Genomic DNA, 26,405 nt, shown 5'->3' with positions numbered 1-26,405 from the left:
AATATTACATATACAGCTCAACTGGTTTTAAATCTCCTGGAACTGCTTAATACCTTTATAACACATGTATTAGCCAGGCTACTTCCTCATGTCTGGTTACGTAACTATTTTTGTGATGTGGGCAACTAACAGGAAAGGTAGACTACATTAAACTACTTTCAGTTCACAGAATAATCGAGGTTGGGAAGGACCTCTCAAGATCCATCTAGTCCAAGCCCTCTGCTCAAAGCTGGGTCAGGTAGAGTAAGCTGTCAAGGACTATGCCCAGTTGGGTTTTGAATATCTCCAACAATGGAGACTCTGCAACCTTTCCAGGCAACTCAGTCTGCTTTGTGAAGCTTTTTTTCAATCACATTTACAGAATCTTTATCTCACAGTACAAAGTCAGGTCACTTGGACCCCATTCCCACACCAAGTAAATCAACATGAAGAATCTTACTTATGTGCAGGGTACAGATTTTAAATTCTGCCTCCCATTCCAACAAGATGGTGATGAGAATGTGCAGCACCAGGAAGGGAAATATAAGCTCTGATCGTTTTCCATTAGCATATTTGAAAAGGGCAATTGCCAGCTGACCAGAAGGACAAAAATGGTGTCACTATAGGCAGTGGACTTGACTGTGGCAAAAGTTCAGGAGGTTTTGTCATTCACCCACACAACTGTCCCCACATTCCTTCCCTTGAGATGGTGAGCCAGATCCGGAGACTAATTTACTACAGTGAGCAGGGGGCGGCAGGGGATGTGTGTGTGGGTGTGTGGATGTATGCAAGAACAACTTTGGATAGGTGTCTTCTCCTATAAAAGCCTCCTCCCCTAAAGATTAAAGGGCAAAAACTTCTGGCAAAAATCTTTGTCTGCATAAGGCTAGCTATTTACTCATGCAAGATTCTCTTGCTACATATGCTTCATTTTGAAAAAGGTGGTTTAGGAAAACAGGTACATTAATCTTTGACACTATCCTTAGGTTGCTGCACACTGGTTTTGAGAACTCTTTCCCACTGGGACTGTCTTTCAGCTATCACAGCTATGATGGTGGAAACCCATAAGAAAACCTTAAAGGAAAATGATGATGTGAGACATGTCAACAGTGTAATCCCCATTACTCAGTGAGAGCTCACCATTTTAAAAGAAGTTTTCAGAACACTGGGAGGTGAAGACTGCATGGGAAAGCAGCACATACCTTTGGATCTGCCAAAGCATTAATGACATTTCCAAGAGCTAGCAGGGAGCGGTTAATATTTGTTCCTTCTCTAAAACGAGCCCCCTTGGCATTTGTCACACTGGCACGCTCAGATCCTGCCAGGTCAATGAGAGACATTTTGGCGATGCGAACATTTTGGTTAATGCTAGCCGTTTTATCTTGCTGCCTTAGATAAATCTACAATAAAAAAAAGAAAATAATTAAGAAGCAACCACTAACCAGTCTGTTGTTACTCTAAGCAGTAAGTTAATTTTGCAGTATAACAGCTGTTTCCAGAAATTGTTATTGGAATCCTTCTCAGAATCCAACTTAAACCTTTCAGTATATATCTAACACCAACAGACAGTCTGGCTTAAGGGAAAACAGTGAATCCCTTTCCGACACTTACCTCAAACTCACCTGCTTCAGGTATTAGTAGGGAAAAAGCAGCGGAGTGTGGTTGCACTGGGTTTGGCTGGGATGGAATTGGAGTTAATCTTCTGCAAAGCGGCCCACATGGTACTTCTAGATTTTTTAACCCGAACAGTGCTGATAACACACCAGTGTTTAGCTTTTGCCGAACAGTGGTTGTACGGTGTCAAGGCAGTGGGTGGGAGCTTGCAAGGGGACAGCTGACCCCAACCAAGCACAAGTTCTCCAAAGTAGCCACTGCTTGAGGACTGGCTGGGCGTCAGTCTGCCAGTGGCAAGCGATTGCTCCCCCCTCCTTCAGTTAAGTAAACCACAAGGTATTTCCCCTCTCCCTCTTGCTTTTGCCCTTTTGATTCTCTCCCCCAAAATCAAGTGAGCAACTTGTTCAGGGCTTACCACAGTGGGAAAGACTGGTGGGCTTCAGATGAATGCCATAGCTAAAATAGCTCTTGATTGTTCTGCACTCAAGATGTATACCACACTATTGCATTTTAAACTGAAAAAAGTGTTCATTTTTCAAAGGCACCTTTAAGAGTATGCCATAAAGGCATATATATGGAGGAATAAACCAGGAAAAAGCCTGGACTTTCAGTGATTTCAACTTAACTGTAACTACCATTAATAGAGGAACAATACTCTTACTGCTATGAAAACACATACTACTCCAGGGTCTTCTGGAAAGTCATGACCCCTGAGGCCACTTGTTCCCCCTCATCCCTTCTTTCCTGAAATTTTCATGGTACAGGATATACACAAGGAACTGAATGCTTTTGCTTCCTTCTGCTAGTGAAGCTGTTCTTCCCTCAGGTTTATGAGGAAGTAGGCAGAGCATGATGATATAGTCAATAAGAAGAATTAGTTGTCCTCAGACAGCTTTTACTTTTTCAGGATTCTCTATAGGTTTCCCGTTCTTTTGAGTGCCTTGCCATTTTTAGGCTAATGGTTACTGACACTTTCATGAACACACTTTCAGATAGTGAACTGGCAAAGAGCTGCCATACATATAAGGTGGTTGGCTAATCAAGACAGTATCTCACCCATTCTGTAGCTTTAAGCTGTGTGCATGGGAAATGAAGCCTTTACAGTGATTTGTAACAGGAAAAAAGATTGACAAGTATTGGGAGTGAATAAAAACTTTATGACTTGCCATAAAAGGTATGTCTATACCAAATAGACATGTTTCTATACCAAACTATACAAGTAAGTTGGTTGTACTATTTCTAGTACAATATTTTTAAAAAAGGAAGAAAAACCCACTTCCTTGTACTTACCTTGGTAAAGTAGCTATCTTGGGCTGGTAGTACTCTATGAGAACCCAGTAACTATCATTATTGAAGTAGGGAAATGTGGAGTGACAGCCAAACTATGTTGTATGACTCAAGCTTTTATAAAGATACAGAAGATACAGGAAATGCCCCAAAGCAGAATCTTTCCTATTTCTTTGTCCGTAAGCAGAACACTTTCAACAGAAAAGTGTGGCAATTGGGATTCTACTTACAGATGCAGTAATTGCCTGACCTAGATAGAGGTTTCAAACTTAAGACAGATGGTACAGTAAGGCAAACCTTGCATCTCTAAAATCAGCTCAGAAAGTCCTGGGCCAAGACTTCTACTACTTTCTGAGTCAGTTCCAGAAAACATCCTGCTCCAATAAAGTTAACAAAAACTAAAGCCAGCATAAAAGATAACTGATCTCTACAAACAAGAGCAACTCTTACAATAACTGAAAGCTTAAAAATTAAGAGGAATCAAGGGAGCAATAGGGATTTCTCATCATTTATATATCTGTGGAATCAAAGAGGCAATAAAGGATAAACACGTAAAACATGTTTTGCAGAACGTCACAGATTTGGAGAAATAAATGAGCAACTGACACAAGCGATTACTTGTCTACTGACTAGTTTGTAATTATTTCTTACAGATGCCAACACTGCTAATAAGTGTATCAAGTAGATAAACTATCTTAAGAATCCCACTTCTAAAAAGTGTATGGTTGTGAATTTGTTTAGCTTCAACCTGTACACATTAATTAAAACCTGTTAAATTTCCAGTTGCATTCATTGGAACAATCTAATTAGCAACAGTAATACTCCTTTAAAGTGCTACATGCAGATTCAGCATTTCTGTTGAATTTTACACACACATTTACACACACATTTTTCTAAATAAATGACATAATCCTTCGCTCCTCTCAAGCATAGTCACTTCTGTGATAAAGGCTTAGAACCCATTCACTCTTAAATGTGCTGTTATTCAAAGGCTGCACTAATTTATCTTTGAGATATTTACATAAATCACACATTCAAGATACAGTTGTCTAACAAAAGAAATCATGACTTTTACCAATAATGTGTGCACTTAACAGAAATTAACACTTAAACAAAAGCAATTAAATATCTTGATTGATAGCTAGACCATCTCAAAACACAATTGCAACGAACATTCAGGATTATCTCATTACAAGAGTTAACTGGATTAGAAATCCTGCAAAGAACATCAGAGAAAGTTTTTGCTCACTACAGCATCCTTGAACAGAATCAGTCTGACAGCTTTTGTGAATGAACTGTGCTCTGGGACTGAATGCTGAGTACAGAGCAGAACGTGCTTTGAGCCATGACATGGCAATGCCTAATCTTTAAATTGAAAGGTCTTTTCCTTCATGAAAACAAAGTTTTAACACCCAGACATTTGTCCATGAATACCAAGTTCAATCAAGGATGACATTTAACTAACTACAGCTGCATATGGAGACTGGCTAAGAGACAGCCAGTGCATTTTACACCATCAAGGCTACTTTGCTGACCACTACGGCTACAGGGACACACAAAATCAAAGAATGAACACAGAGAGATTAGTCCAGTAATTACTTTGTCAGTTATCTCAAGCTTGAAACCAAAACATTTGCATTAGTCTGAGCAGTCTTAAGAATTCTATTATCAACAACAGTGACCTCAGAGAAAAATAATTCACGGTTTAATATGTGAGCTGCAAAATTATATACTTTTTGCTTTAAGTCAGATGTTTACTTGTAACAGTATTTGGTAAACATTCAAAGGATTTTTATTTGTACTTTCTTATGCATCACACCAGTTTACAGTGTGTATATAACACAAAAAAAAACCCTGAAGCTTATTCATTTTAGAATATAATACGAAAAGCATTTACAAAACAACTGTCTTAAAGTTTTTGTTCAGTGCATTGCAAACAAGCAGCATCCTAAATATTTGCTATATTTATACACACACACATATTTGCTGTTCCTACAATATTTAAATATGAGAGGATATTTGTTTTCATTATGTTTTTACTTATATTGCCAGAAATTAAACAATCCTCTCACCTGCAGGCATTTGTATTTCATTCACTTTGCTGTCTGTAAGCTGGAAATAGTTTGAAATGATAAATTTAAAAAAAAGTGTAAATCTGATTACATATACCAATCCATTTTTTTTTTGGTCATACATTATAACAAAATTGTGGTGAGATATAAGTATACTTATTTTGTCAGTACAGTTTAGTTGGTGAATATGCAACTTTTGCTAACAAGTAGATATATCTACAGTGAGATCAATTTGCCAGAATTTAGAATATAGGCTGGAGAAGACAAACTCTCCATCATCCCTCTTCACAAAATTGTTTGTCGTCTTAAAGATACTATGAGCCTGCAACATATACCTAGTTTATTTAATCACTTGCCACTTTTAGAAATTAACTGAGATGAACGCAAAGCCTGCCAGATAATACAATCTAGAGCTTTTTCAGGAAAAAAGGTGAGGGAGGCAAGACACTCCAGCCCAGCAAGTAAAGAAACAGAAATCAGCAGTTCACTCTGATCTCAGCCTGTGGCACTGTACTTTATGTCTTATTAAAGGCAGCACACATATGCAATAATGGAGCTCTCAAACTGAACAACTTCATAAGAAGTCTTTGCCTTAAATGTACAGCCCTGGGTAAGACCTCAGGGGAAATTAAAAACAGGAAGGGCAATTTCAAACAGAAGTCAAAGGTATATAAGAAAACATAGAAGCTTTTAAGAGTGGGAATGACTTTTGCTCCCTTACATATTTTAGAAGCATTTAACACATTTACTGTCTGTTATTAACCTCTCTTCTCATTAGCATTGACAGTAGAGCTCTGGAGTGCTAACTTAATCAGCTCTGTTGAAAAACCAAACTTTTGGCTACAGTCATTAAGCATTACTGAAGTTTGCAGATACAGTTAAGAACTGCCTAACAGTTAAATAGTTTAGCTGTAATGCAAGGAACAGAATTAAAGTTTATTTTAATGTTTTGCCATTCTGGGTTGCAACATATAAATAATTCAAGGTAACGGGCTTTGCAGTATGCACTAGCAAACAGAAAAAACGTTTTAGACAAGACTAATTTTTAAATCTTATTTAGAAAAAAAAAAAAATCACAATTTGTATTTAAGAGGAGTCAGAAGGATACCGTGGTGGTTAGCAAACAGCAATAATTTTTGGAGAAGTCTTAAATTCTAGCAGATTTGTACAACACATGCAAAACTCATCTACGGAAACTAAAAATCAGCATTTCATTTTGGTGCCCGCAAGGCTGTGTATGGCGATATTTTCAGAGAATATATACTGCTTTAATTCTTCTAAACCTTGGTACATACCAGATTAAGAAATCACTTCCATTTAAAAATTAACATTAACCAAAATAAGCAGGATGAGAAAGTGCTACTGGAGATTTTCAGTTTAGTCAGACATAACAGCATTCTGTAAAATATTTTTCCTAGAAAAATGCTGAGCAACGTAATGAAACCAAAAAGCACTAAAAAACCCCAACAATGTTCATTTTTTAACATCACAAACTATATTCAAAGCTCAAAGTTACAGCTTTACAGAAGTGGTATTTCTTCTAAGGAATATTAGTTCAAGCTATTGGAACTAGAGAGCTTTTCATGGAACTTGTTTTTTCAAATATAATCACTATGATCCCTTGAATATTTACAAGGAATGAGATGTCAACAAGAAGAGAAAATTGGAACACTTAAATCTCCTCTCACCCAAACTAAGACTCAACAGTTTTAAAAAAAAGAAAGCTTCCATTGTATTCAACTTTAACCAAAAACTCACAGTAATGACCACCGTACATCTGCTGTATCATCCTACCTGCAAGACAGCATGGGATCGGGAAGAGGAGGCATTTACATCTGTGGGATGCTGTGTTCTATTTTTATTTCCATAATCCAACATCTGAAGGATTTCCTCTGCTGATTTAGGCTTTAAGGGTAGAGCACAAGATAAATGTACTTTTTTTCTTTTTTTGTCAACTATAGGAGATTGTACACTGATTCTAAAATACATTAACATTCACCTTCAAAAAAATAAAAGAACTTAAAATTTTAGTTACCTAGAAGTAAGAGAAATTTCCTGGCTTGGAACAGGAAGTGAGGAGTTTGAAGTGAGGCACTTCAAACAAACATTCTCAGCTAAAAAGCAGTAAGGTACCAAAAGCAAGCACTTAACTGCAGAAATTTAAATCAGATTTTTTTTAGTAAAGAATTTAAACAAAACTGCAAAGTTCTCCATAGTTAGAAGAGGTTCTATTTAAGAATGATTGACTAAATTTTTCTTGTACTAATGCATTAAACAGTGATATACTAATTTTTTTTCCATACAAGACCCAAGCTTTGGGAAGGACGGTGTTCAGTGAGACAAACTAATAACACTATTTTCTGTTGAATCATCATTGCATGTACACAAAAGCTGCAAGCTACACAGCATGTAACATACAACTAAAAGGCTGCAAGGAAAGAGGTCCACAAGAGTTGATTTTCAGATTGGGAAACTGCTATGCTGGCCTAGAAAAGTAATTTAACATGAAACTTTTCAAACATGGTTATTTAAAAACAAGACCAGCCCTGAGATGTTGCAGAGGTGTAGAAGCCTCCAAGACAACACTGAAGGCAGTGGATTTCTTTTTCAAACATTAACATGTTTTAGCCAAAAAAAAAAAAAAAAAAGAATCTTCCAAAACCTCAAGATCAGCATTAAACCAACAGTATGCTTTTGATAATAAGGAATGAATGCTTTTAACCATTTGTATTCAAGAATATTAGCAGGGTTTTTTTTACAACATGCTTTTGAATAATTAGGTTTGCAAGTTACTAAGGTACTGGTAATTACAGCCAAGAAAAAAGCCCACTAGGAAAATGCCAAGCTGCGTATAACTTTCACAGATCAGTGGGATGGGAACTTCACCATTTTCTCAAACACACTGTAAGGCTTCCTGAATTTCAGTACCTATTTACATACCTGATGTAATGTTAGCCCTTGAACTACTACCCCTTTCTGGGTATCTTCACGAACAGCCAGAGGTCCTGAGTTTACCAGCAGATCACGAATCTGTTCATTGTAGACCTTCGAGAGAGAATTTAAAATCTTTTAATAAAACTATCCTACCATACTTGACAGGATTAAACTTAACCAGCAGAAATCACTACAATCTTTTTTAATACTTCTTTAAAGCAAAGTAACAAATTTTTTGTAGAATTCTTGCCAGACAGCTTTCCTATACTGAGTTTGAAATATTAATTCAATATGCATGAATTTTTTTAGCCATTGAAGTGGGAATCACTCTTTCCTCGTAAATAATCTTTATTTAAAAAATAAAAATTTGCTTTTTGGACAAAAATGTTTTGCAGCAAGCATGAATCCAAAGGACTTATTGTCCTCTATTACACCTTCATAATCTATACTTCAGTGGGATTTCTTAATCCAAATGTACTTCTGTTAAAATTCTTAAATACCTTACTTCTTAGTCTGTGGAAGCACTTGAAATAGACATGGCAAAGCAAACTTCTCCCTCCTCCTTATTCCTCCCCCAGATATTAACTATTCTTCCATTAAGTCTTTGAGGGGTTTAGACAGTAACAACTTAACTATTATTGCTTGACATCAGTGCTAAGACAGCTACTTGTAAAAAAGTAGCTGTAATATAAAAAAGTTGGAGAGGAGACAGCAACAAAGAACAAAAGCAATATTTGTATGAAGTTATCCATTGGCATAGCAACTCTAATTCAAGTAGTTATACTGTCTCAGAACAACAAATGGAAAACAAAACAAAAAATCAAAAAGGGATTAGGTATCACTTCGTTGTGTGATTTCAGAGTGCTTATAGGATTTTATTGTGAAGTCCTGAAATACAAACCCTGAAAAGATATTTTCTTGTACACATCAACAGATGTTCAAAGGGATATAACTGATCAGCAAGACAGGAATCATTAGAATGTTTAGTGAATATATTAGAACAGACAGTCCTTTTTGGGCAGCTTTCTGTAAAATAGTAACAGGTGCCTATGAACAACACCAAATTTGTTGAGTACAGTTCAGTTCCATTCCTATCAGGGACACATTTTGTAAAGTCCCAGAAAGGGCCGTGGGAAGCCAAAACCAGCTTGTCTTCATTTATTAAAATACGCCTTATTAAAAGCGACATACCAAATGCAGGAACTTGCTTACCTCTAAATAAGAGACAGCAACATTGCATATTTTATCTTCTTTTATTTGATCCATGCAATTATAAAGTGCCATCATGGTTAAATACATCACTCCAGGATCTTCAGGGGAGCCTAACATTGTATGAGTCTTCCCAGCTCCTGTTGCACCATACGCAAGAACTGAATTTTCACAAAAAAACAAAGCATTAAGTTGTACTTTATACCAGTAAGCTGATCAGGAACACAGAAGTCAAATGGACATTGACACACCTCTGTCATTCTGCACAGCTGTTTTCATAGAGTGATCAAATTTCTTATTTAGGCTTTACCTTTTACAGCTGTCAAAGTTATTTCAAAATCACATTTATTTTTGAATTTTCAGCTCAAAATTAATTAATTGACAATTTACGTGAAAATATTATTTGCTTACTCTTATAACCCCAAGTCATCAACTTATTGCAGGTAGGTATGTAATTTCCTCACCATGTTCCCTTTGCCAACTAAAAAAAACAAGCTCTTAAAGAGAGTGTATGAAGCAGGCTACATGGTTGAAAAACTCTTTCCAGAGAACTCCCCTCATAAGCACGCATATTTTAGACAAAATTTTTAAGTCTGTTATAGCCCTAACATGAACCCATCTTCATAATAGATTAGAGCTAGTGTAAGTTCAGTAGGCTAAAAAGTCAGCCTCTCATATCTATAAATTAAAACAAAATGTTTTATTTATATCTCAGCCTTTTTTAAGGCCTCTGCAGCAGTTGGATACAATGGTAGAAGCTCTAAGGAGTTTAGTGATGTTTTTCAATTGAAGATAAATATCAAAATTACCTGTGCAGTTATATCCATTTAAGAAGCCATCAATTAGACTTTTGGTAGTATGCTCAAAAACTTCCAGCTGGGATGAACTTTCCGCAAAAACAGCATCAAAGACAAATTTAAGATCTTTCTTTTTTCTTTTATTAATATCCCTATGGGTCAGTCTCTTCCCATGAAAGAAGCTAACTTCTTCATCCTTTGGATCAAAGACCAATATATGCTGGTCAACAACGTGAACAACCTTGTCAAAATTGCCATCTTTTTCCTTTTGAGACTCTGGGCGGACACGGACCACCACTTTCACATGATTACAGACATCTTCTTCCATAGCAGCAGACATAACATCCCTTTTGTACCCCTTCTTTGCTTCTAAGACTTTTTCAGATCAAGCAGATGAATCTTCTCTGCAATTGACAAAAAAAAGAGTGAAAGGCCTTATATTTCAACTGTACCTTTCAGATAGTTCACACCTTTAATCAGGACTAACATTATGCACCTGTGCTGGATCTGCTCATCCCCTCCTAGTCCTCTAGACTAACACAATTCGTGATAGCACAGCTTTGGAAAATACTGTAACTGGTCTAAAAAAGTGACTTAATTCATCACAGCTTTAACAAAAATAAATAGTATTTCCCAAGGAAATCCTGAAGTTTATTTCAACAGTTTAGACTGTTGGTTTATCTACTGCCTTTCCTTTATTTCAGAGTAAGTTTGCAAGACCACCTACCAGGTTTCTACAAACTGAATTGAGTAATTTTATTGTCCTTCAACAACACACAAGAGCAGACACTTATCTGCTTTCTCTGGGTTTTCGTTTTAGTCATATTGTACGTAGGTTTAAAGAGACATTTAAAGGAGGATTCACATTAACAGAAATGCAGAGTATACAGAAAGATATTCCATACGTGTCAAACCCAAATTTCCTTTTAACGGGCCACCCTTGCTGATAAGAAAGGATCGTTCACTACTAACAACGGACAGGGACCTTCGCGGTAAAAGCTCTCGATGACGCCTTGTTAGTTTCGGGGCAAATCTGCCTTCTCTCAGCTGAGCCTCCCCACAGCCGTTTGCACAACCGGGAAACGGCCCCAACGCAAGGCCGTAACGCGGCGGGAACGCCCAGAACCGGCGAGTGGGACAGCCGCGAGGCAGCCGCAGCCACAACCCAGCCCCACCCGGCCAGCTCAACTCACTGCTCGCCCCGGCGCAAGTAACTTTCCCCCAAGACCCACCGCCAGGCTAAGCCCCACGGCTCTAACCGAGCCCGCCGTTCAAACCGCCGCTCACCTCAGAGCCCCCGTAGAACAACCGCCACCCGTCCCGGCCACCGAATTCAAACGCCAACGGCCCCGCCCCCCTCCGCCTCCTCATTGGCCGCCGCCCCCGTGACGCCAGCAGCGCGACGGCGCCGACGGTAAGCGCGCGGGGGCCTAACTACATTCTCCGGTGCGTCGGGGCTGTTTCATGGTCCCCTGTAGCCGGGTGTCTGTTCTGGGGTTCGGTTTCATTTTGCTGTCTGGGGTGGTGGTGGTTCTGCCCGGGGTGAAGTTGTGGTGGAGGTTCCCTCGCAGATGCGCTGTGGGGACGGGCGCGGCGCTTCCCGCCTTTTTGAGCCTCCTGAGGGAGCGGGGGAGGCCTGGGCGGAGGGGAGGCGCGGTATGTGTGTGTGCGCGGGGGAAGGGGCCTGAGGGCTGTCGGGTAGTAGTGGAGCCCCTGGTGAGGGTGTGGGTGGATGGGTGATGTCTCGCTCCCAGTGGTCTCTCGTGTTTCGCCGGCCTGGCCTGGGCGGCGAGCGGCCCTCAGCTTCGTTCTCCCGCGCACCGCTGTGGGGCCTGGCCTGGGGGGCGGCCTCCTTGCCGCTTCTCCGGTCGCTTCTGGGAAAAAGCATTGCGGAGTCGAATTTTTGTTCCCAAGTTGTCTTTATCGTCTGACTCAGTGCAAGTCTCGGTCTGCAGGCGGCTGCCTCAAACTGCCCAAATGCTGCTTAAGAGGTGTACTGTGAGAAAATACGTTTTCTGCTTGCTTTATTAAAAATAAATTCCTAGTTGTGTAGAAAGAGGTTGGTTGTAAGCAAAGCGTGTCCCTGGTGTTAACAATATCTCCTGGTCTGATACCAGCGTAGGACAGTGTGAGTTGGTTGTTGGTCTTCACCCCGTTCATACAATATTTTTTGTAGAGGTATTGTGGTTCATTGCAAAACCTCCGGGCTGTGGTATGTTTGTGCAAGGTTATAGAGTGATACACACTTCTAAATTTAAGGTAAGGGGAAATAATGCCCATCTGGGGTTTAAATTAGCAGAATAATTTGCCAGAGGTGATGACTTAGCATGTTTTTACTGATGTAGACAAAATATGTGAAGCTTCTGGCTGGGGTCCAAGCAAATCATGTAATAAAAATCTGATAATTAAAATAAGGTTCCTCTTCTGTTACTGGGTTAAATGTAGGATGACACTTTTTTGGAATGGTTTTATGTCACAGTTTGTAACTCTCCTGCCTGGCTGGAGAAAGTATTCAATATTATAGAAGGTCTCATCTCCATAAATAAATGCAAATATCTTACAAATCCTCATTATCACTTATGTTAAATTTTCAATTTGTTTTTTTAGGAAGGTAATAATTTCCTTAGGTCATGCAGCCTTCTACTAGTAGGTTACTGACTTGATTTGGGAGTGTTTTGGATGGAGGGGAAAAAAGCATGAGTTCTCCATGTAGTTAAAAGACAAACTACGTAGCTAACCACTCCGATGTTTCCAGGGTTTTGAGTAGTATTTCAGTTATTATATTCTGGAGAATTCTTATCTCTGGCTGTACTCGAAATATTTGGTATTACAAGATGTAATACATGATGAAAAACATATATTGACTACATGTGTAACACTAAGTTATAGCACTTCTAAATACAGTTGTGCTATTTGATTTGTCCATTCCCCTTTTAACTAGAAATATGTGAAACTTGGCAACTAGAGTGCTACTATTCAGAGCAATTGCCTCATTGTGTTTGGCAAAACAGAAACAGTTTGAAAGTAAAGTCACTGTTCTGGTTGTGCTCAGATTTGGTTAGTCATTTAATGTAGCATCTCTGGGACATTGTAACGCTGTTAGAGTCCTGGGAATGAAAAGAAAAAGAGTGTTCTTTATGAAAATAAAACTATTGTTGCTTGAATGTGCGTGATTGGTAGATAATAGTGAAAATTCTGAAAACCAGAGATTCTCACTTTTTGCTGACATATCTATAAAACTGCCCATCTTGGACTGTATAATGCTTTTAAAGTTTTTTACTTGTTTCAAAGTAATTCCTGACGTCTACTATTTTTCTAGGTTGACCAACTCCAAAATGTTATCTCAGTTTCTGTGTCAAGTTTACAAATGTTTGGTTTTACACAACTTAAAACTGAATTCAGTAATTGTGGCTACTTTGGCCAGAAGGATCCATTCTTCAGCGAAAAAGCTTTCTGACTGTGAGTTAAAGGAACAAACCGTCCAGAAATGTGAAACTGAAGAGTTGCCTCGAAGTACACAAAACAGTAATTTTGGAAGATTGCACCTACCAGTGATGCTGGAGGAGGTTGTTAATTGTTTATCCCCCCAGCCAGGCCAGGTGAGTTAAATGATTAATTAACATTTGTGATTCAGTAGCAGTCCCCCAGAAAAACTTGTGCAGTGTAGGGATAACTTGTTTTAGAGGGATAAAGGGATGCTCTTTAGGAATCAGTTGCACCTTTTAAAAGTCCTAAATTGTTTTTCAATTCAAATTGTTTTTTATTCAAAATAATAAAAATCTGGTAGCTGTATGTTTGAATCCCCAAATAAGCAGTATTTGTTAAAACTGTAGCAAGTATTTGAATAATTTCTTGCTTTTGTGCTTGTCTTTATGGATTGCTTTTGTATGTTTCTGGGGTTGTGTTAATTACTAATAGTAGCAGAGTTTTCATGTATGGTTGTCATCAATTTGTGAAGAGCTCTTTTCCTGTGGTAGAAGATGTAGTAAGTATGTAGATTTTAAAAATCGTCATCATTCTGAGATAGTTATTTCCATGATTTCACTTGGTTCAAGGCAGTGTGTTTCCTTAGGATATGCTTACGCTACCTAATGTGATGCATTGTAGAGGTACTGCAGTTATAAAATTAACTGGGGATAGTACCAGGAGTGGTTTAGCATCAGTGACACGGAAATATTGCAAGTCTTCTTAATTGGCTGCAGTGCTGTGAGTAGATTCCGTTTGGTATATGGGTTAACTCAGGTCTCTCTACCCCACAGTGTTGGTATATCTCCATTTTGCTGGCGTATGCATGTGACTATACTGTTACACAGTCCCTTTACAAAAATGGTACACACAGAAATATTTTTCATCTGAGGGATCTCAAATACAATATTAAGTCAAAAAGCTTTCTTATACTACTTAAATGCTTAAATGATTTTCACATTTCAGATGCTTTCATCTGCGACTTTAGTGCTTTTTAAGTTAGCTTCATAGAATCTTCTTAATGTAGTTTTACTACAAAGACTGAAATGATACATAAAGAAGTAGAAAGAGCAAAGTGGGTCTATGAGTATGCTTGTTTTTGCTCGAAAATGGCATTGTCCAACAGTGGCAAAGGGATATGGCAAGTTTAAGGTGGATTCAGGGATCAAAAAATTGTGGTCAAATCTTGTTGCATTGCCTTATGAGAACTTCTTTAGTTTGGGAGATAATGTATCATTTGAAGTGTTTTGAAAACCAGAGAGAATCCAAATAGCATAATTATTGTAACATACACATTGCTCTTGCATGTGTCCTACTGTTGAAGATATCTAAACTAGTAAAATTTATAAGGAACTTCAAGTTCAGATTGCATTCAGATGTCAGAACTATGATGAAATTTTCACACATTAAATGAACATGTAAGTTGTGACACTGTATGTAAAATATTTCTTCTGGTTGTGTGTGTGTCTGCTTAAATAAGAATTAAGAACAGGCTGATGAAGTGACTGTTTATTAAACTGTGTGTGTGAATATATAGAAATTTATTTGGCAACAAAACTTGCAAAAGAAACTCTTTTGGTGGTTATAAGCTGTGGAGAGTGACTATTGTGTTGCTGAAGGCTTTTTGATAATTTAAATATTTATGGCTGTAAAATAGCTTATTGTTGGGGTGGGACTTTTTCAGGTCTGCGTATGCATGGTTTTGCAGATTCCTAAGCTAGTGGTGAATCGCTAAGGACAGATACAAGAGAGCACAAGTCTGTCACCTTGAACAGAAGCATTTTTAATATGGCCAACCTGTTTAGCATAACTGAAAATGAAACCAACACTTCCATTTTTCTTTGTTTTAAAGACAGAGTAAATCATGTATTTGCGGCACTTTTTGAAGCCAAGTTTTGAAAATGAGCAGCGTGCTAAAAGATGCGATGTATCAATTGAGTTTCGCTAGAGTAAGCATCAGTGACATTTTGAACAAAGATTGAGACTGTTTCTCACTGATGTGAAGGGCTATACAGTTTCTGTTAACATGGATATGGAACTGTGATTGTCATATCAATTTACATTTTTAAGGTTATATGACTGAGAAGTCTGTGAACACTTTCTTTATCTTGTGGATAGGGAAGGTAATGTTCTGATCTTGGATTTTGTTTTTCTGCTTTCTCCTCTCCTATGCACATGAAGTTTTCCTTTACTGGGCTTTATCACAGCTACAATCTTCGGTATAAAAAAAAGCTGATTTGGGCCTCTTATTTCTTGTGTCCTCAGACAAGGAGTTGCCATTATAAAGAAAAATCCAATTAGAAAGACAACATTGTCCTTACGGTTTTGGTCAGTGAAGGGGGTTTTCATTTTACTTATAGGGGTTCCTAAGACAACAAATGTTACTTAAGAGTGAGTCACAGCTGAGATAAAGATGTTAGTACCCTCCTAATGAATATTGTTGACTGTCTCCTTTGTGGAATTTGTTTGTCAGGGATTTAAGCAATAGTATTTTCAACCTACATTTGAATCTTTTTTTATTGCCTTAGACCTTGTTTCTACGAAGTCCCCATAGCAGTCTTTGAAGCACATTGTACAAATTAGTTTTTACTGATCTACCTCACTTCTCCTCAATAAGTCTGTTGCAGTAAATCCACACAAAGTAATTTCCTCTTTAAGTTTACTGTATTGACTAAACTACATTTTAGTCTTTTCAATCCACTAGTGTTCTTTACATGTACTGGACCAGTCTTTTGGCAGTTGTCTGGGCAGCTTGAGTCTTCTCTGTTCTCTTAAACTGTAAAGATAACAAAGAACCAAGTGTATTTTCAGAATGAATGTGTTTGGACATCCAGAAGCATGTTTTCCCAATTTTCACTCTATCTTTTCCTATTTTTAACTTTGCAAGTCACTTGCCTTTTAACTAGAGCTGTGGATCTCTTCCACATCATATGGCTATATTTCATTAGCAGTGAGTTCTAGTGTGAATGCCAGAGGATGAAACTTTGAAATTTTAAGTATTCTTATGGGGGTCTTATAACAAAGGTTCTTAAAGGTTGCAAAGCTCTAGGAAACTTTGATGCTGCTCCAGCACAAACAGCACAACTTTATGTATAATATTATTTAAACGTCAACTGAAACAAAAAGAAATATACCTTACTCAGATTTTGTGGGGAAGCCAGTAATCTGATGACATACATGGTTTTGTGTTAAATATGATCTAGAATAAAATGGAGATACAGTAATGTCTAGCAGTATTACTTGGTTTATGATAGTTCTGGAAGCTTTTTTTTAATATCTGTAAATTAAATGGAGGTGGTCAAACTTGATATAAGAAAGAATAAATGAGACCATTCCCTCTTCTCCAGTGTTTAAGTGGTTCATCAGAGGCAGAGTTAATATCAGATGTTCTTTTTCTCTGATTATATTAATTTGTGTCTAAAAAAATAAGGCAGTTCATCTTCCCCAAACAGATTTTTGTCTGACATCATCTTGAGTTAGCTGGGACTTCTTGTGGAGGTATCCTCTTTGATTCCTCATAAAATTATTCTGATTAGTTTTACTACCCAGCTTTTATTGAAGGGAGTATCCTCTTTGTCTTGGAAATAATGTGTGATACCTAGCTTCTAGAAAGAGAGGTCTTTCTTAAAAACATTCAGCTTTGCCATGAGCTTTCCTTTTGGTCTTTCAGGTATATATTGTTCTCAGGATAGCTACTATTTTCATTCATCCAAATGTCAAATGATTCTTTTTCAGCTGAGAGGTGAGCATGGCATTTCCAAAATAACAAGAGGGAGCATAAAAAGTTGCTGAGAATCAAACATTGGTCTTTTGTCACTGAAGTGCTGCTTGAGCTCTGCAATTAGTTTGAAGACAGTAGCCTTTCACCTCCTGGAGTTCTCTTGCCACTGTTGGATGTTGTTGGTGTGGAGCATGGTTAGTTACTTCCTTCCTTTTCTGCAGAGCTAGTTAATCAAGTGATAGATGATACTCAAAGGACGCTGAGGTAGACTGCTGGCGCGCAAAAGCGGAGTCTATTGTTATGAAATTGTTGTCTTAGTTTCTTTATATCCTTGTCCATATGTTAGTATTCCTTTTCTTTTTCTGCCTTATACTGAGTGTAAACTCTTAAGGACAAAGATAACCTTTCTCTGTACAGCACCCTGCAGAGTGGACTTCGGTTTTGTGAGAATGGTGTCCAAGGATTATGATGTATAAATAGTAATGTGGCTATGCTGGTGACCAGTGTACTTACTGTAATACTTCCAAAGTCATCTGCAAATAATTTAGAACTGGAACAACCCATTTACACTAAAGGATCTCAAAAGTGAAGTTTTTTGCAGGGAGTCCAAGGTAAACAGGAATTGAAAAGGGACCTGAAAAACCTAATTCTGAGTTCTCAAGTTGTATGAGGTATTTTGTAGGATGCAACCAAAATACCGAGTTTGGCATGAAATACTAATTACATCATGAGATAAATGCTGAAATACTTGTTATGAAAAAGCACAACACTCCATGGACATAGTAACTTTTTATCATTTTAACCTATTTTCCACTGGACTTGTAAAATCAAAGTAGGTGACATAAAGCAATTGATTTACATAGTGATCTTTATTGTAAGAACATCTATATTGTTTCTTTATGGGAAGCATGCTGAAAATATCTTTCCATATGCAAATTGTATGGTTACTTTTCCCGTGGCAGCAGTACAGTGATTTATGTAGTGATTGATAAAGATAAGCCAAACAGGAAGAAAGATACTGGAACTTGCAAGAGGCAATAAATTAATATAGAGAAAGTCTGAAAATATTCTGGGAATTACAGAACACACTTTTTTCCGTGATACCTCTCAATACCCCTCAGTAAGACTGAAGTATTTCAGCTGATCATGTAGTTCCTGGGTAGGTATCCTTTCAGTCACTCTTGTCTTGCCCGATTTCCTGGTTGTGTATATTGTGAATTTACCAAAGAGACTAGCCAGGTTTCAGATCACAGCTGTGCAGGGAGATGTGTAATAAAATGTGTGTAGAGTGTGTATGTATGCAAAGTGTATTCATTTTCTGTGGTGTGTAATAGGAAACCTGTTAAATGGAATCTCATCAGAGAGCACTGTTTTAAGTATTTGGCTAAAACCATACTTTAAAAGGGATCTTTTTGGTGAAGTTAGCATTTGAATGTAGTGCATGAAAATGGAAAACTTTTTCAAAATATTTTCAAAAGAGTTTCAATTAAAGTCTGCACAAGATAGTACCTCAGATATTTATTATTATTTAAAGTAATAATATTATCTGTTTTTATGATGGTAGTGTCTACATGGGGATTTGGAAAACCAGATTCCGTTTGCTGAAGTTCCTTAACTTAAAACTGATTGCTCTCTGCTGTGACAAGCAGTCTAAATAAAAAAGTAAGAAGGTAGAAGGAATATTATTTAACAATGTGATGCCAGCAAATGTCATATGAGTTCTACGGTATCTGCATCTGGGTGAGTTCCATCACGAGATGAGAGAGGGAGGAAGGGGACAGGGAAGAAAACAGGACAGGAGATGGTGTTCATGAACAGCTTGTCAATTGGTGGGGTGGAGAAAGTCCAGTTACGCTTTTTTACCTGAAACTTCTTGTTTTGCTGTCTTCAGTAGTGGGTCCCAAAACAATACAGGGATCATAGATTCCCTCATGACAGATGATTTAAAACACATACAATTTATTTGAGAGCACTGCACAACTTCTCTGTTTTGAAATGAAGAATATTATATTGGAGCTGAGTGATGACAAGATATGAATGAGGCACGGTGAAGAAGTCCCTTCTGCTTTTACTTTTTTATACTTCAAGATTTTGCCCTTTAGAATTAAACTAACTAAACTTGGACGGGGTGGGGGAAGAATTAGTTGATGGCTACAGCTGCACAGGGAAGAATCTTTTGGTTGTATTTCTTGGACATCCGCCCAACCACCTCTTCTTCCCACCTGCAGCATGGCTCTCAGCAGGCATATCTGAATGTTATTATCAGCAACAAGACAGCTCTCACCAACTTTATTCTGCATCTTTCTCTATTGCGGTAGAGGAGGGGATGCCTGCAGCTGCTATCTCCAAAGAGACCAGCAAGGGAACTTGGTCTGCCTACTGAGAAACTCTGCAGATGCGCCAGATTTCATTTTATTGTAATACTGGGTTAGCTTGCTGTTATCACTCTATCTCATAACAAATGGTAGTGCTTCAGGAGACTATTTAAGATGCTGTGTTATAATAAAGCAAGATTCAATGCTTTCGGGTGACTCAGCTTGTAATGACGCTGTATATGCTCTCCTTTTCTGTTGTGACAGCATTAGTCTTTGCACCTCTTGGGGAAAACTAATAAAATTCACCAGAAAGTAATCTAAGTGCTTTAAATTTTAACTTGAGTGAGCCTGTGATCGCAGAAAGGGTGATAATTAATATATGTAGCTACTCATTTCCTCCCCATCTAGTACTGTGTGTCTTATTTAGTCAGCCTTTTGGCTAAGCTTTCTTATTAAATATTTGAGTTGGAGTTTGCAAACAGGAATACAGACTTTTTCACAAAATATTACTAGGAGTTTATGATTACAATTGGAATATGGGAAATATCTACAGGTTTTTTCTTACTTTCTTGTCTTTCTGTTTAAGATAATCCTGTTTTGAGTAGCTTTGCATGGGCTCGTTATGCATAAAGAGATAAATAAAAGGTTAAACTACCAAAGTTGATGTTTAAAACGAATATCTGAAGTCATCCAAATGTATGGTCTGATTATTTTATCTATATTTTTTTTTTCTTCCTGGAGTTTGAGCACATCATCTTCATTCCAGTGCTGTTTGCTGGTGCTTAGCATCTTGGGAAAATACTTTCCTAATAAGTGTTTTAAACATTGAGATCAACTAATATTGTTTCAGACTTCCTCCTTAGAAAAAGTTGTATTATCTAATGTTAAATTGCTGTAGGCACCTGGCAGCCAAGACTTATCAGAAACATGTACATGGCTTTTTTGGGTTGGCTAACCATAAATATTAAGGAATGGATTAGATTTTCAGTTGAGCCTTTGTAAAATTTTCATTGCCTCTTAAATACCTCAATTATAATTGAGGAAAGAGGTTTCTTCTGAGGTAGCTGAGGAAATCAGGTCTGTCTTCCTAAGTCTAGTGATTAGCTGAAGTCATTCAGACATTGAAATTTTAATTTCCTATGGAAATGTTAATAATGGCATGCTTGAGTCATAATGTCGTTAAATCTAATTCCAGACAACATTCTCTTAAGAAAATGAGTAAAGTAAATAATGCATACTGAAGCGAGGCCTGCCAGAGCTGTCTAAAAGCAGGTGAGAAGGGCAGGTGGTGGTGGTTTTTGTTTACTTCTCTTACCTCTGATCTGAGAGGGATGGGGGAAAGGGCTCATCTGTGTTTGGTTGCATTGAGATTTGCTCCCAGCAATTTTTGTGTATGTTTCACTCAGTTCCATGAAATGCAGTGTGTGGCTGGCAGGTTTCACACTAGGCAAGGAATGGCACTTGGCATGCATTGGAGGGTCGGGGATGCAGCTCCCTTTGCTTCTGGAGGTGTGAGGATCAGAGTGGTTTACCAGCAAATGGACTTGTGCCAGGCTTCTGTGAAGGACCTTAAATTGATGACTGAGAAAGCTGTCATGTATTTTAAGATAAGTTGTAGGTGTTTACAGGTGGAGTATTCCAGTATGTTCTGTAGAATCAAGATTGCAAATTAAAGTATGCAGTTTTAGAAAATAAGTGAAGAAGGCAAAATAATAACAAAGAGGTAAAATGCCTTTTTTACGTATTAATAAAAAAATGTTCATAAGTAAAGAAGGGATTTATTGCCTATAAAATTGCTGTTTCATATTTAGCTGTAATGAGAAAATTGAACCATTGCAAAGAAAATATATTTGAAATTAATTTTGAGGCTATTGAGTCATTATGATTGATGGGTGCTTCAAAATATCATATTCATAACAATCTTTTTTTCTCCTCTGTCTGTAATGATGTAGAGAGGGTTGTTAGAGAATGCAGGTACTGAAATGCTTGACTATGAAGACCTAGTCAGTGATCTCACAGATATTTTAACTGTATACTAGTATAATTTAGTAGCATCCTGTGTCAGTGTGCTGATGAGATAAATGTGAAAAATGGATAATAATGGATGCATTATGTTGAACTGTTGAATAGACCAGTACTGGAAAATCATTTTATATTGGACTTAATACTTCATCTGATAAGGTTGTTTTCCTACAAAATGCCAACAATTTATTTAAATTTCTCTTTGTAATGTAGATTGTTAGACTTGGAGTGTAAACAACTTTTTATCATTTCATATTCTCTCAAAGGTACTTTTGGGAAAAAAATACAGTTCAGTTATGTTCCACCTATCAGTCCTTATTTTTTTTAAATTACGTGTGATAACTTTTTGCTTAGATGAAAGACATGTACTGTATAGAACTGATAGGAGATTTTTTTTGCTTGCAACTATAAGTCATTTTCACTGTGTACTTTATTTGCTTCTTTCTCTTCTCCCTAGTAGATACCAGAAAAAATGGTTTGTATGGTGTAGGATATTACCATTAGCAGAAGTATAGAACTGTAAGATTTTTTGTTTTGTTCATCTTTATTTTCTAGCAAGTGATGTCATAAAGCATAAGACCTTTTAATCCCTTTATATTTCCACTGACAAGTTTAGCTCTTCTATGTTGAGCAAGTTTTGGATGGGAATTGTGCCTCTACAGATCTGTGGCTTAATCTGTACAATGTAGCTACTCATGCATTTCATAGCAGTGTCATCAACATCACCTTTTCAGTAGTAGGTGCAGACTTTTGGTAAGCTTGTTTACCTTGCATATGTTTTCAACATTTTGAAGCTTGCTGCAGGCAAACTGCATTGCTCTTCAGGATAACCTCAACCACATTTTGCCACAGGTGTTTGTTTTCCAGAAGTTCCTTTTTTATTCCTTTTTCATTGATAAATAATATTGTATTATAACATGTCAGTGAAGTTGAGATTACATGAGAACATATACTCAAACAGTAAGTTGTCTTTAATTTTTGGAGTTACTTATAGAAGTAACAGAATGCAAATGCATATTGCAACTTTACCAGAATGGGTGGTGGGGACTTGAGAGTATCTAGGTGTTTGTACAGTATGTGGTTCTCTAGATGTGTAATAATATTTTCCCCTCTGTGAGGCAATACTTTTGAAAGAATTATTAAAAATCAAAATAGATACTGTCTAGTTTAAGAGCAGATATGTCTGATTTACCTTATGAAGCTGAACATCTTTGCAAAATGTTTCAAATCTTCATAAGAGGGAGGAAAGGTTATTGGTATGCCAAAGACTAAATTGCAATGGTATAAAAATATCCTGATAAAAATGCAAGAGTATCTTGGACTATCTTTGACCTCTGATTTTCTTAGCTCTAGGATAATTTTTCTTATTTGCATGTGAATAAGAGCAAAGTGTATGTTTTAATAATTTTTTCAGCTGTGACTTTGAGTGTATAGCTTCTTAATTTATTTAGAGAAATACTAAAACTCTTCCAGCATTTCTCTAAAAGTAGATTTCTCTGCTAACAAATCTTTGTTGTGATCCCACAAGTAACCAACTTCTATAGCATGTCTCACTGCGCCAACATTTTTTAACAATCTGTTTTATTTAAAATAAGTTTTTAAGTATGCTTGTTTAATTTTTGTATATTTAATGGGAATCAAAGACAAATTCTTAGGTAGTTGTGCAAAAATAAAAAGATAATCCTTTCTATGGTTGATCTATACATGCATTGGGTAGGACATAGTGATAGGTGCAATAAACAGATTTGGGATAAATGGGGAGGATGCGGGAGCCTTATCCATCGTAAGCCATGTATTGAGTCAACTGAAGAAGCAACACTTAGAACTGAGAAATAACAACAATGAAAATGTATAGATACATGCTTTGGAATTATTCAGGGGTAGGTAGTTACATTTTGCTTTTCAAGATTGGTCTAAAGTCCTTGTTAAATGTCTTTGAGAAGCTGCACATCTTTCAGCTTACATGAGTTATGTTTGTTTGACAGATGTCACCGCTTCTAGTAGATCAATAAGTGCACCCCCTGACAGCAGAAGAGAAGATCATAGAAACTTCATGTTTCTCATGGGTAACTCTGTTACCTGCTAGTATTTTGACTGAAGTGCTAGCATTGTGAAGAGAAAAAATGAACTCAACTTGATGAATCTTTTTATCAGTATTTTTGTTCTAGAAAAAATAGTTCTAGATTTCTAATAGTTCTAGAAAAAAGTTTTTAAGTTTTGGCAGATGCCAGTCTCTAAAACCAGTAATATTGCTATTACGAAGTCTGAAGTGAGAGTACATACAGTATATTTTGTTTGAGTAGAGAGGATTTACCTTTTTTAATTAAGATTTTGTAGATGGGTCATTGTTCAGCAGGACTGAATGCAGGCCTCTGTTGGTCTTGAATTTATAAGCAAACAGTTATCTAGAGAAGGCATAAAAACAACCTTGGAAAATGGTATCTTACTGAAAAGCTCTTAGTAGAATGCAAACCCTTATTTCTCAGGTAGTAAACTCTTAGTTGGACACAACTAGCATTTAGTTATGTGGGGTTTTTTCCTCAATACTATAGTATTGAAGGATTTTTCCTCAATACTATAGTAATTTTGTCTTCTTTAGAGAGCTTTCTAGTATACCCCTATTTTATAATGCTAATAGGATTCCTTTGTATTTCATAGATCATTTGGGATAATGTCAAGGTGTGATTCATTGTAATGATTTTAAGGAGTTATAAAATTTTGAAAATATTTGCAGACTCGTGAATTATTTTATCATAGTGAGATGATCTGGTTGGATTTCCTTTTTTGAAGAATTTTGCGACACTGTCAGGTAATTAAGATCTGCTGTACTACCTCTTGGTGAGATAGTAAAATGTTTACCTTAATCTTTGTAAATAATTTGGTTTATGAATTTCTTCAGATGTTTTGAGCATGGTTTGGAATGGGTTAAATGGTTATTCACTACAGGCTGCTTTGATCTGTTATAATAAAAACATGAAGAAGCATACCAGATTTCTGTAGCAAAAATATTTAACAGCTTTCTTGGCCTATAGAAAGAAAAGTAGCACTTCAGATGACTTTCTGCAGTATTTTTGGATTTCTATAGTTGGTATACTGGAAGCATTAGTAAGAATGATCTTTTATAGCAAATGTGTAAAAAATACTTTCTTCTTTTCAACTCAAGACTCTTATTTGTACAACTACCAGTCTAACCACTGGTTTATGGTTCAACAGGTATTGTTTGTACAGATACAGACAAAAAAGTTGCATTACACAGTTTTATATCCGATCTTAACTCTACTAAGAGAAAGGAAGTTGACTGGAGCATCAGGCAGGTATTATAGAAGACTAAACTAAATATGAAAAGTGCATCTTGGCATGACAGGTATTGTTTATGTTCTCTGTTTTCCAGTTTGTAGGGTTTTAATAATGCAGTAGAGGCTAACTGAATTGTTTAATTGTCACTTAAAATTGTGGCATTGAAAGGTTTCCCAGGTTGCATTGTTTCTGTATTTTGTGAGTTTCCTTTGGAAAATGCTCTTAGGTTACATTTTTAAAAATACATTTTAAAACATACTTGCATTTAAAAATTGTATGTAAAAAAATTACATTAAATAAACCACTTTGTCTTTAGCACACTACTGGGTTCATCTGCATTAGCTTTTCAGTTCTTGAGTAAAGAATCTGCTTTTGAGAGAATATATTGATTATCCCTGCCTGAAGCAAATGGTTCACATTACAGTGCACAAACTGGATTTCTTTAAACTGAGCCAGGAGATGGATTCTGATTAATTCGGTAAAAATTTGTGTTAAATACTGAGATTTGTAGATCCTAGTGTAGGTTCTGGGGAAAACATGCTTTAATTTAAGATTCAGTTGCAACATTCATGCCCATTTTAACCCTCAGGAGCCTTACCTGTTGCACCCTTTGCTTCAGGCTGAAAACGGAACCCTAAGTTCTTCTTCAAGTTTGTCTGGTCCTGCTTATCATATGGCTTAACAGATCTCCATCTGCACTGCACATGCTGCTATCTGGATGTACAGTCTTGTTTTGTCTCACTCTGCTGATTGTGCAGTCATGGAGTGAGCTCACACCAAAACTCTTAATTCACTTGCAGCTGGTGTTCAGGTGAATAAGCAAGCTGATCCAACCCATCACTACAGGGCCAGCATGCAGCTAGACCTGAAGATGACAGCGAGCAGCTGGTTTTTAGAGAAACGGTGAGCTGTTTACATCAGTTTATACATGTGTACTGAAGGGCTTTTCAACAGGTTGCCTGTTTTGGGTCTGGGCACCTCTTGTCCACTGATTGCTCCCTCTGTATTGGCACTATTGGAGCAGAATCTGCGAGAGCAAGAGACAGCTTTCCTTTTCTGATATCCTGCACTTAACAGCTTCGCCATCATAGCCTGAGCATTCACAGAGAACAACTGGGAGAGAAGTCCTGCTTTTCAATCTAAGGTGGTTTTGGAGGTCCATGAGAATATCAGTAGAAGAGTCTTTCATCCAAGTTTATCCTCCTGTTACTTTTATTTCAGAACCTGAAAATGCCACTACTGCTTAGTGCAATGGTAGAGTTGTTATAATTTTAAAATCTAAGCAAACATGTTTTTTCCCTGAAGAGTGAAACAGCTGAAGACTTTTTGTCACTTGCTCCCACCCCCTCTACCCCCCATCAGCCAAAGACCTTACTTCTGACATAGAAACATTTCAGCCTTCAATTGTTACAATCAGTCAGGACTCTAAGCAGCGGAAAACAGGAGCTTTCAATGAAAAATGATAGATATTTTAATAATAATAAATAATGCTACTTGGGCAGCTTATAAAAACATTTAAAATCTGCTGCTTCAGCTTCAAACTGTACAAAGCATTAGTTGTATTTTCATTTTTTGAGATGTTTATCTGAAATGGAGTTAAAACAATGCTCCTATAATTCTCCTTCATAAACCTATTTGAGCAGTTGTGTCAGTATATACTTTTGGTCATCTAAATTTAAAACAAGACTTCTGC

At 37.1% G+C, this 26,405-nt stretch overlaps 2 protein-coding genes across 2 annotated transcripts in view; one reads left to right on the top strand and one right to left on the bottom strand.

Moving 5' to 3' along the window:
• Positions 1–10,279, bottom strand: part of KIF18A (kinesin family member 18A) — a 39,269-nt gene extending 28,990 nt beyond the window's left edge. The window contains exons 1-5 of the mRNA XM_074841836.1: positions 9,905–10,279; positions 9,099–9,256; positions 7,893–7,997; positions 6,747–6,857; positions 1,182–1,379 (exon numbers count right to left, since the gene is read on the bottom strand). Of these exons, the coding sequence (XP_074697937.1) occupies positions 1,182–1,379; positions 6,747–6,857; positions 7,893–7,997; positions 9,099–9,256; positions 9,905–10,232 (900 nt within the window). The 5' untranslated portion in view covers positions 10,233–10,279. The remainder of the gene's footprint in view (positions 1–1,181; positions 1,380–6,746; positions 6,858–7,892; positions 7,998–9,098; positions 9,257–9,904) is intronic.
• Positions 10,280–11,307: 1,028 nt separating this feature from the next.
• Positions 11,308–26,405, top strand: part of METTL15 (methyltransferase 15, mitochondrial 12S rRNA N4-cytidine) — a 92,185-nt gene continuing 77,087 nt past the window's right edge. Inside the window, exons 1-2 of the mRNA XM_074842317.1 lie at positions 11,308–11,338; positions 13,212–13,491. Of these exons, the coding sequence (XP_074698418.1) occupies positions 13,228–13,491 (264 nt within the window). The 5' untranslated portion in view covers positions 11,308–11,338; positions 13,212–13,227. The remainder of the gene's footprint in view (positions 11,339–13,211; positions 13,492–26,405) is intronic.

The sequence above is a fragment of the Strix aluco genome, chromosome 16 (genome assembly GCF_031877795.1).
Source record: "Strix aluco isolate bStrAlu1 chromosome 16, bStrAlu1.hap1, whole genome shotgun sequence".
NCBI classification, from domain to species: domain Eukaryota; kingdom Metazoa; phylum Chordata; class Aves; order Strigiformes; family Strigidae; genus Strix; species Strix aluco.
This window is presented reverse-complemented; position numbering and strand designations above follow the sequence as displayed.